We start from the raw sequence: 12,303 nt of genomic DNA, 5'->3' as shown, positions 1-12,303 counted from the left end.
CATGGCAGGTGACTTCTCTGAAAGGACAGGTGGTGCTGAAGAGGGAAGTTTAACGCAGTCTGAGCAGTCACCAAGACAGGTGGTGCTGAAGAGGGAAGTTTAGTGCAGTCTGAGCAGTCACCAGGCACCTCATATTTATATGCATACCCATGTGTCATAGAATCACGTGACCTTTAACATATGGAGCCTACCACCACTGAACTAGAAAAGGAGACAAACAGGGAAAAGTGGGGGGAAAAGCAGTGTAAAGCACTGATAACATAAATAATAAATGAACAAAGCACTTTAAAACTCTTAAGTGGGTACAGTATTCACATCAATAAGAAAAGCCAACATCAGCCTCCAGCACCTGCATCTTAAGACAGTTGGTTTGGGCTGCAACTGGAACCTCTTGCTCCTCCACCCACATGCACACAACTATGCACTTAGGAGAGTGATCAAAGTCACACCTGGTATTTCCCAACACCTTTCCAGATCAGAAAGCATGTGGCAGTTTCCTTAGTGCAGGTCCTGTTCAACTTGAAATTGTATTGTCTCAATATACTTCTAAGTGGGGAAACAGGAGCAGACTTTACTTCCCTCTACCTGACCAGAAAGGTGCCAAGGAAAAGAGCAGCACCAGGAGTAGAAAAAATTAAATCCGAGGTTCAGTAAGTACTGCAAATAAGGTATTTCTGCTTCTGTCCCATCAAATCTAGAGCTGCACTCAGGCAATCCTAATAACAACTGACTATGCAGTACCATTTACATTTTAATCAATATTCTAGCGCAAATTTCCTGGAAGACAAAGTACAATCCCTCCCGACAGAGTAGTGGCAATAGCTGTCCTAATTTCAGGGTACACTGCTGAAACACGTAACATGCAGAATATATAGTCGTAAGTGTTCCTTCTGCAGTTACAGTCACAGTCATATTCATGACTGTATATGAATGTACGAAGCTCAAAACACACACAACCTACTGAGGGAAGACTAACAACTGCTAGCAGCTTTCCTTGGTAAGGGAGAGCTAACACTTCAAGACCACAGAAATAATTACCCCCCTTTGATACTCCTGCCATCCCCGTCTCCAGCAAATGCAAGGAACGTTGCTCCAGAGCTAGGACCAGAGAAGTAGCAACAGACGAGATAATTTTTAGTCTCCATGCAAGGAACGTTGCTCCAGAGCTAGGGCCAGAGAAGTAGCAATAGACGAGATAATTTTTAGTCTCTAGTGTTGGGTACATGGGAGTAGGTGAAATGAGAATTTGTGCTGCACACAGGCAATGGGCACTTCTACTGGAATCAGCATTAGGGAATTTGCCAGAAACAAGTATGTTTATAGCCACAGGAATAGTGTCCATGTAGCACAGACTTATCAGTGTCCTACCCAAGGTACTGACCCTCCTCCTCACAGATGACAAATGATGCAACAGACTGTAAACAAGTACTTCATAACTGACTTCAAGGCCTGTTTTTGGTACAAAGGACCTGAGATTGAGAAACTGAGGCTGTACAGGACCTAAACTCAACAGTATATAGATCAATATTAGAGTATGTTACCGATAAAGATGTTGCAGAATTTCCCAAACTTGAGCAGTAATGCTAAGACAGTGGGTGAAAAGTATCTGAGGAAAAACAATTGTCCTGAGATAACATCTTTCTGAACAAAGAGAAAAATTCTCCCAGTTCTCAGGAGTTGTTAAAACTAGACAGAATTCTGGGGCTTCCACCAATGTCACACACCCTTCCTCCAGATGAGCAGTTACTCACAGCCACACTGGTGGAGCTCATGACAATTCAAGCTGATGAAATCAAAGTCCTTTTGCACAAGATCCTTCTGATTCACTCAAAGCTGATCACGTACCACCATGTTGCTAGTATGAGTCTTACTCACACAGAAGGACAGATAAGCTAAGTAACTGGCAATGGATTAACTGGCAATGGATTAGGCAACCCCTCGCTATCAAGCTTTGGATGTAAGGAAACAAGAATTTGGAACACTGCCATGAAAAGGGCAGCTGTTCCCAATCCACCTCTTGCACAACACTGACAAGCTAGTGAGTGTCCCCTCCTCAGTATTCGGGCTGTGTTGATAGCACATACCATTCCAGCCTATGCTTTTCATTTGCCCAGATGTAAATTTCTTTTCACGTCACTCTACTGCTGTTATCTTGGACAATCGGATGGGAGAACAGCAAGAACAGCACTAGTATTCTTTATATGTTTGAAGCTCAGTAACATCTTGCAAAATACAGATGACACAAATCTGTACAGCCTGCAGGCCACTACAGTCCTGTTTAAGCAATTTTAAGAAGTACAAACTACAGTTAATAAAAACACCAGTACAGTAACAAAATAAAGCACACAAAATAAAATATAAAAACACCCGACCAAAATCCAAACCCTGGCGTTATGTATCCACAAGTCATTTTTAAACCAGAAATGAAGTCAGCTCTGTAGAAATTACTGCAAAAACTAAGCCAGTTTTCTGGTTTCACAATGACAAGACACATAATTGTGACTGGATGATATGGCACATGGTCTGACTGGTTTTAAGAGCTTCTACAGAAACGCAGCTCTTCACCTACCAATTGAAGATCTTTTTCACCATCAGAGCAACAGCCTTGACTTTCAATGTGCTGATCTGCAAAAACAGTTTCCCCTCCTGCTCCCCACCCTGATTTCAAGATTTCTGACATCGTATATCAATGAGGATCAACAAAAACCTGACCTTCAGCAGCACAAAATTATCAGCCTACTCTGAGCCTATGGACCAGGAAAGAGCCTCTTCCCCTCAGTCTGCTTCAAGACAACTGAATTCTATCAATAAAAGTATTCTGTTAAGAAATGAACTGCTTCATCAGTCTTTCATGCCTGCAGGCTGCAGAAGACAACAGCACTGAGTGCCAGAAAAAACACACTTCTATTTTGCAGGAGGAAATAAAATACACAAGCTCAAGAGGACTTGACAAGCAAGTGGGATCTGCCCAAGTCTATCCACCACTTCCAAGCAATGGGAAAGTCCCCCTAGAGGGGCAAGCCACCCACAGGACTCTGGACAGGGCCACCACTTGTGCTCAAGTGCCTTTTACTTGCAGAAATAGAAGTTAAAACCAGGAAAAGGATGAAATCCTGCTATTTGCGGGGTCCATTATTTGATTCCCAGATGACATCCAGCAGCCCAGTAATGTTGTAACTATCCTGATGGTAACACTGAATCCCAGACTAAGCATGATCTGGGAGTGAACGGGGTCACTAGGCATAGAGATTTTACCAGCCTGATTTCAGTGTGGCCCACAGCCCACACCACTGCCATTTGCAAACCATCACACTTCAGAGGCAGATCTTAAATACTCAGAAAACAGCAGAGCCATGTTCACCTGCCCCGTGCCCCGAAGCATGGCATGCAATTCCAGTTACTCACCTTCATGTGCCACTAAGTTCAACAGCAAGATTCAAACAGCCTCTAATCCATGTGATTTGCCATGGACTACTGCAAGAGATATCCCTCTGTGCTGACAGCAAACTAAATAGAGCAATTCACCTTCTTAGTGCAACCCTCTGTATACAAGCTGCAAACACCTGAAGAAGGATATTTGGGACTTAGGAGTCTTCTTATGGTGTCAGAAGTTTTTCATATACAGGTTTGTATAGGACTACTTTTTCGGCCTTATATTCAAAATGAAAATAATGCTATGTTGGGTTGGGGTTTGGGGGTGTTTTTGGGGTTTTTTTTTTTGTTTGGTTTGGGGTTTCTTGAACATAGTTTTCTCATACAAAAGGCAGAAAAAAGAAAAATCTGTGTATGTATCACATCCATTTCACAGCATCTGCTTAAGTGAAGAAGTTTTCCCACAACAGCTGAGCAAACATCTGGATGGATAAAGGAGGACAATTATTATTCTCATTATAATGTCTAGTTTCTACAGAAATACAAGATTAAATTTCAAGAGTATTGATACCAACTCTACACATGCTGGCAGAAGTTTCTATCATACAACTGGCTTAAAAGGAGAATTTGTCCTTGCAGTTGATCCAAGCCCTAGAGAGAACAAGTATTTTAGACACCTATATTAGAGGTCAGTATTAAAGTGCCAACTCTGAAATCAAAACTGACTGTTCTCAACATCTCATTAATCTGCCATCTCCTGTGGATATTAGGTTAGTGCCAATTTAGCCCACAGTTCTGGGCAGTATTTGATTTCCACTTTGATGATAAACAATTATAAGAATTTAACAGCTGAAGAACAAATACGTTTTCTGCTTTCAGAGTTGCAGAAAAACAATGAGAAATCTTCAAGAGTGAAATGAATGCTCCAACTAGAGTAAAGTTCTGCTTAGAGCACTTGCAGTACCTTGAAAAAAAAATAGAAAAAAAAAGAAATTTGAACATTAGGACTCAAAGACTTAAAATATATTTGCGCCTCCTTCTCAAATGAAAGTGAGACTAAATGACCCTGCTGCCTAAAGGCCACCAAGTATTTTGAGTCTCTATTGGACAAACAACCATAAAACAGGTGATGCTGCACAGATCTTTGCCAGCTTTCAGTAACACAGGTAGAGTCCTTGATTGAATTCCCACCCCCCATATATGTACAGCTTTTAGGGATGTGCGAGTATACAATGATTTCATTGCTGTTGTCGAGTTCCAAAGTGTTTGCAAGATAGGGCCTGTATTTTTAAGGCTCTGTTCAACTCCAGTGATTCTTAAAGACTTACCATTAAGTTAGAAAACCAGCTGGCAACCACACAGGCCTTGTCATTGACTATCAGCCAATTTGAGTTAGCAAAAAGTCAAGGTGTAAGTACTATTCATTCAGCCTTCCCTATACTTATGTGCCTTTAAATGCTGTGTTACTGCAGGAGTGTTGCATAAAAGCTTTCTAAACACAACACTATGGCCATAATCAACCGGATCAGGTGTGCACAGCTCTTTGCTCAGTTCAAACACAGTTCATCAACGGAATTAATTTTAGAGGTTCAGAAGGAGGGACAAAAATGAGTCACTGGACAGTTAAGTGTCTCATTCACAAATGAGACACATATTCATCTCCAACACAAACTGGCTTTAACCAATATCACATTCCCTACATAAAGGAAAAATCCAGAACTTGGTGACACAAGACCAAAGGAGAGTATGCAAGACATGCCGCCTGCCAGCATTGCAGGAGCAATGGCAAACCTGCATCCACACAGAGCCCTGAGCTAACACTGCGCAGAACAATGCTGGTAGCTTCTTACTCTCAGGGATGCTGAACCTACTACACTTGCTGATCATTCTGCAATTTTTATTTCCTTTCAGATTTGAGCAGATTATTTGCACAAACAGACCACATTAACTGATAGTTTAGCAGGCACTAGTTCAGGGAGAGCTTTGTCCTCCTTGCTCAGAGATGGGTTTTACTGTTTCTTCTCCTCTGGGACCACTGAAGCTGTAGAAGTTCAAAAAAGATGCCAGTTTTGCATTCCATTTGAAAATTACTTTAATACTATAAAACTCATTTGTTCACGTATTTTGTACAAAAGATGAGTTGTTTTCTCTTAATTACAGGAGAATCATTTCAACCTTGAGATTTCAGCTAAGTAGGTCCAAAACAAAACAAGACTGGGTTCTACTGGTTCTGGAGGGTCCCAGTACAGCTCACCCAAGGTCTCTTTCCAGTTTGGCTCTCACAGTAATGGACCACCGTGATGGAAATGTCCCACATCATTGACTCTTCGGAGGCTTGTAGTGAATTCGGCAGCGCTCATTAAATACCTGAGACACCAAAACAGAAGAGCAAAAGCAAATCAGCCCTCATGCAGGAGAAGAGCAGAACTTCAGAGCTAGTTCAGGCAATTACCTCTTCATATGGCACCCACCTCAAGCTGCCCAGCCCTGATGTACCAGTCAATGGTACTTACCAAGACATCCGTCTCCATTCACCTTCTCTCCTGGCTTTAGTGAATCCAAAGTTTGCAGCCTGACGCTGGGTGACTGCACAGCACTAAGTGTCCTCCCTCAGATAAGGCAGACTCTTAATCCTGGTAATCTGTTATCATCAAAAGTGCTGAAGCCTTTTTGTTTTTAAAAGGGAGGGAAATGATCAGTAGAAGGCTCCTTACTGGCTGTGTTCTGTTCAGTTCACTCTGGCATTCAAATGTGGACTCTCTTTCCTGAGCAAACATCTTTTACATTGTCATGACAGCTAAGAAGATGGGCAAAGGTTCCTGAAAGTCACGTTTGTGCTTCCAGGTATCTGCCTGCAGGTGCTGATGCTGTCAGTACTCCCATGCAAAGGGCACACTGCTCTCGCCTCACTCACCTCTGGCACCTTCTCTGGGTAAAATTTAGCATATGGAACTGGATACTGATGATTATTTATATTCAGCTTGAACTGCTGCAGGCCTTGTCAAGCAGACTGCCAGCCCCAAGGAGGGCAAATAAACGTGAAACATTTAAAGTAAGGCAGCCTGAATCAAAAGCACAACACACAGGCTCCCACCAAAGTTACAGGAGCTCTTCACGAGCCATTTAGTTAGTTACTGGTTTGGCTGTGTCTCACACGTGTCCTGAAAGCAACACGAGCTCCACCTAGCACCAAGCTGAGGCACTGGCAGCTGTTGGTTCCCACACCAGCGCTCCCACAAGAGTGCGTTTTGCCAAGCTGTCCAGGGACTTGACAGACCCAAACATTTGTGATCATCAGGACATCAAGTTTTGTCATTTCTCTCATTGGTTTTACAAGCAAAGTGATTTGCCTTATGATTTTGGGGAAGTTATGCATCACTTTATATAAATACGTTATTTCAAGCTGTATCTTCCTAAAATCTTCTACTCTACAGCTGATCTCCTTATTCAGTTTAGAACCTATGGCAACTTCAGCAAAAGTGAAGTTTGGAGCACACATTAGTTACAGCATTGATTCTTAACAATTTTTTAGTCATTTTCCAACTTTATTAAAGTAAATTAAATTTGAAAATAACAGACATGTATTACAAACTGCTTCATATTGCAGAGAAAAAAAGTTGTGCTATATTTTCTTTCACACATACACACGTGCAACCAGTCCCACTAGGTTACCACATGCAATGGACACCTCTGGAAGACTTAAGACTTTGTAAAGGTTTGAGATCAGGTAAGTGATAGGAGGAAACAGTAAAAATTAAGAGCAACAGAGGATTCCAATTCAGAAACATTTTAATACTAAGCAAATTGCCCCATTTTTGTCCATTGTCTTTTAAAGACATTTCAATGGCACACATGTCTTAAAGGGTACTGGAAACACTCACTGTAAGGGCCTCTTGCATCAAGCAACACACCAACTTGCTAGCCATCATCAAACTTTTAAAGCATCTTTACCAGTAACTCTGCAACCTATGGAAGGAGGATCAATACTGCAATCTTACTAACACCATCTCCTGCTTTTAGGATCATTGACTCGCAGATCTCAGTGTGTTACTCAGACCCCTTTAACACCACTGGTACACCTGTGAAGTGCTAGTCTCATTTTTCAGACAGGAAAAGCAGTGCCTGAGAGATCTTAACATTCAGGTTACTACACAGAAGTTTGATTTTGCTGTCTCTTACATGTTAGTATAAAACACTCCAACAATAAACTTGTGTGGAGGTGCTGTAGAGAGCCTAATGCTTGCATTAGTCTTGTTTGGAAACCAATTACTTGTTTGGTTTCAGTCAAATTCCACTGCAGGCCTTGCTATAAAGCAGCACCTTTCTGTATGAGGCTGTTGCTACAGCTAGCCACAGTGTTTGAAAGTAAATGTTTCTTAATTAGATTTTTCCAGTCAGTTTTCAGTTGGTTAAAGGCAACACTTAAGTGTACTCTCCAACTAGAAGTCTGCAACAGTGAAACACATAACACTTCCATGTAACAAACGGCATTCAGTCCACAATATGACCTGTTGTAGTTCTTTCAGTGACACACTACCACTTGCAGCTAAATGAGACATTTATGCCTCTAATCAGAGCACGATGTAGCAGAGCTGGAAATAAAACCCAGAAATGCTTATCTCTTCAAGCCCCACTCCAAACACTAGCAGGCTAAAATACTCCTGCATCCATACATCACTGTTTATAAACTCTCCATCTTCTGGAAAAACTAGAGGGTTCTGTCACTAGCAAAAGCTTAATGCAGCTACAAGAAATCATGGGGATCAGTACTAAATTTGGTGTCAACTCAGTGCTTCAGAATGAAGATGGGGTAGGGGTTGTCCCCCTATAGCAGAGTTGCCATAAAATATTTGCTGCTGCTGACCTACAGGGTGTTGTTAAGGCTGTGGCATCATTCAGTTAGATCTGAGGTGGTTTAAAATTAATTAAGCTTAAGGGCATACTTAGCATTTTCAGAAAGTGCAGAGGTAGTACTGATGGCAAAGCATACACAGAAAATTGTGTACATGCTCATCTCCTCAGCCTGCATGGAGGTGACTGAAGAACACACAAGACTTAAAGCTGTATTGCTTTTACACCAGGGGACTAAAATCATGAAGTAGATATTAAAAAGGGAGATGCAGCTAATTGCAAAAATCAATTTTGCATTTGGAGAGGGGAAGAGGTTCTCCCTGCACTGAAAAGGTGTAACAAACCAGAAAAGGATGCTAATGTGAAATGCTGCAGTGACACAACACAGCCACCTCAGGATTTAAGGTCAGTGTTAAGATCACACTGTAACAAGACAGAGTTTGAAGCCATCAGTCTAGAGAGTTTATCTGCCCTTTGCACCAGGGAGTGCCAGTTCAGGCCTGAAGAAACTCCACCAGGAAAAAAGCAACTTCTACAGCTGCACCCTCCCGTGGGCTCCGCTCAAAAGTGTGATCACAGCACCAGACACAAACAAATGTGAAAGACCCATCTCTGGCATTGTTAGAGGCTCAGCAAAGATTTTTCAGGCCACTACAGAAAAGTCTACAAAGTTCCTCAACCACTGGGCAAGGGACCTACACAGTCCTCCCTCCCTCCTAAATCAGATACTTTTCTTTCCTTTGCAGTACAACTGAAAATCTTTGATCTTTGCATCCAGAACTGGGAAAATGACTGACTCGAAACATTTTACCCAGCACTGCCCTCATCTATTTTTAATTAATCTGCTTCATTAGGCACCAGCCCCACATCTCCAGTGCAGGACTGTCTGTCTGGACAGAACACCATCACTGTTTTAAATGACTGAGTACCTTCCAGCTTCTGTCGTTTACCACTTCTTCAACATTCAGCTCCGACTGCATCAATTTCAACTGCAGAAAGTAACAAATAAAGAGGTTATTGTGGAACTGGCCTCCCTGCAGCCTTCAGCATTTACTACTGCTGCATCTTTCTAGCTCACAGCCCCAGCACCAGATGCATATCCCCTCCTGTGGTGCAAACTAAAGGGCACAATGTATATCCATCCTGAAATCCTGGCCCTTCCAGCCAGCCAATGCAGAGGGAAGTCTGCAAGGGCACAGCGAAGGCAGACTTGCAGTGCAAGCCTGGCAGAAGTAGCTCCTGATTGATAATGATCTGTTCTTAAATATTGCCCATTAAGACTTGCTAGCAACTAACTGATTACCTTTAATGGCTTCACACACACAAATAACTGCACCTAATTCAAGCACTCAGCACAGGGGATGCCAGGACTGTGGTTAGCTCTGCAGCCTTGGGTTGTCACTCTTCCACATTACTAGAGTCATATAGTGAAGCTAGGACTGAACACAGATCTCAGATCCTGGATTTAAAATTAAGATCATAAAGAGATCCACTCCCCTTCCTTTGCCATCTACTCTGTGCATTGACCAAAAAGGGTCTGCAGTCTGGTCACATATGTTCGTGCTATTTGAACCAGTTAATATTTTATGTCATCAGAGCAGGACGAACCAGGTTTATACAGATGCAAAAGCTCTGGCAGAAGTACCACAATATGCAGTTCTTGAGCACTCACTCGATCCATGAGAAATGTAAGAATCTCTTTGTTTCACACCTATTAGAAACCCCAAGGGCAGGTGTAACAGTTGTGTTCAGGTGACCCATGGTGGTTTGGTCCTGAAGCAACAGTAGGAAATACAAGCATCATTTGCCATTTCTGCCAACATTTAGGATGCATTTTTGTTGGACTCTTTAACACAACAGACTAAGAATCAGAGTTTATCCATTTTAAATATAAGCTTCCAATTAGAGTGGTGTGAACAGGTGCAACCCAAGACAGCAATGCCATCAAAAACCTTCCAGGTAAGATGTCCAGACACACAGAGCTGCTTCAATTGTTGGATGGACTTTCACCTATTCAACAGGACATCAAAGTGTTTGAAATAACAATTCAGCATCCACAGAGTGACTAGATGACCAGGGTAGGTCTTTACAAAACAACCACTCAGAAGATTTTTGGCAGTTCAAAGAAACTACCACTCCAAGTCTTCTCATTCAATAACCTAGAAGCAATAATTTTGGATAAAATCCTCCAACTCGTACCATTAGCAAGATGAGAGAAACACACATAACAAGAGAAAGGAAATCTGTATTGCAACCAAGTGAATATACATTTGAAATGCATAATCTTAAAATGAGGATGTGTTCTGTCAAGATAGCTTTCCTGACTTTTAGGAAAAAAACACAACTCTCAATAAGAACAAAAATCCTCAAAAAAACCCCAAACAAAAAACAAAGGGATCACACCTCAAAGTCCAAGAGCAAATTCGATGTCACCTCATCAAAAAATATGAGATGTTTCTAATTCATGGATTGCTTTTAACATTTTAAATCACCTCCAATCACTAAATATTATCACTGTAATCAAAACGGTTTCAGTGGTAGCTTCTGGGCTCAGTAACTAAACGATTTAAGCAAAATTTGTAGAAAATACTAAGCTACCATTCTAGTTTTCCAGACTAATATGGACATGTGTTAGCAGTTCCTCAAGTGAGGCTTTAAAAATAAAACTTCTCACCTGCCACAGGTTCTTTCAGTATCCTTTTCCTTATAAAAAGGGGGCCCTGGAACGGGGGCAAGAACTTCAGGGGGGCTCCTTTCTCCACTTCTGACACTCCACCTCAATCACCCCTGTTCACCTCTGGTAAAGAACACTTTCCACCCAGAAGCTTGAGAGGGTATTTGCACATCAATTCCTTCCACAAACCCAGAAGTCTCTATCACACCATCACAAGGTACTCGAAATACTAATCCAAGAAATGCTAAACAGCAAAAAAGTTAGTTAAGTGGAATTCAGGGTTGCCTGGCAGCTCCTTGTACAGGACAGGAAAGGTAGTGGTGTTGGTCAGTCAAAGCTAGAGTCCACCATGAAGAAGTACACGTGGTTTTCTACAGCATTTGTGTAACAGGATCCAAGAAAATTCTCCTCTAGCAGTATAAAAGCAACTCTGTCTTGAGTACTAGGGAAAACAGCTCTCACAAACCCAGCCAACAAGAGCCTCGGAAAAGACTGTCTGAATCAGGATACACTTCAGGTTCTCTCCATCACACTGGTCTTTCTGTTTGGCAAAGACATCCTCTTTTTCCTCTATAAGCAACCTCTAAAAAACTCCACTACTCACCTTTGTCTGCTCTTTCCTGAGTTGCTTTAATAGTGCTACATCATCTTGGGCCTTTTCCCTCTCTTCTCTGAGAGTTTTCACTACAGTGGAAGTCTGTGCAATGCAGTTTTTGATGATTCTTTCTCTATTGGTGTGAGCATCCGTCAACTAAGTGGAATGAGAAAGCAAGTCACAATCAAGCAGAGAATAAAACCCTCTAAGTTACAAGGTAAAAGAGACTTTCTAAAATCATGGTATCGCTGTGCCTACAGAAATCCTTTTGATTCCATAATCCACATGTTGCAAGCAACACTGCTTTGAGCAGCAGCTACCAACCTGGTCAAAAGTCAAAGACATACATAATCAGGAGTCTTGCAGAGCAGCAGGAAAAGTGCACTAGCCCCCTTTGTAAAAAGAAAGAAATGGAGTGGGGTCTAACATCACCCAGTTAGAAGTCTGAAGTGCTCCTCAAAGGATCAGTCCTGCAGAACACAGAAGTTCCCCATGTGGTTCTAAACTGAAGCAGCTGTTACATGCATATGGTTTAGGTGTGTAGAGGAGCCAAGTGGGCCAGTCACGAGCACATGAAGTGCAACATATCAAGGTAGTGTTTTCCTTAGACACTGAGGATGCTTCACTGGCTGCTGCCCACAACAGAACAGCAGTAAGCGAGTTGAAAGTCAAAAGTGTGGACACTCACAGACTGGTACAGCTCTTTACACGTCTGGCCGGCATCAACCTTCGCCACAAAGGAAGCTGTTGGAATCGTTGTGTTTAATTCATGGACAATTCTATCATCAATCGTCCTCATCACCCTGAGAAG

The 12,303-nt window shown here is 42.0% G+C and overlaps 1 protein-coding gene across 1 annotated transcript; it reads right to left on the bottom strand.

Annotated features, from left to right (window-relative positions):
- Positions 1-5,438: 5,438 nt before the first annotated feature.
- CCDC58 (coiled-coil domain containing 58) lies at positions 5,439-12,297 on the bottom strand (the record flags this gene model as incomplete). Its single annotated transcript, XM_009076714.1, has 4 exons — positions 5,439-5,739; positions 9,153-9,212; positions 11,502-11,648; positions 12,181-12,297. Coding segments are annotated over 4 exons (375 nt in total), but the record flags the coding sequence as incomplete, so codon positions are not given.
- Positions 12,298-12,303: the final 6 nt, after the last annotated feature.

Source organism: Acanthisitta chloris, unplaced genomic scaffold, assembly GCF_000695815.1.
Source record: "Acanthisitta chloris isolate BGI_N310 unplaced genomic scaffold, ASM69581v1 scaffold25686, whole genome shotgun sequence".
Lineage (NCBI taxonomy): Eukaryota > Metazoa > Chordata > Aves > Passeriformes > Acanthisittidae > Acanthisitta > Acanthisitta chloris.
This window is presented reverse-complemented; position numbering and strand designations above follow the sequence as displayed.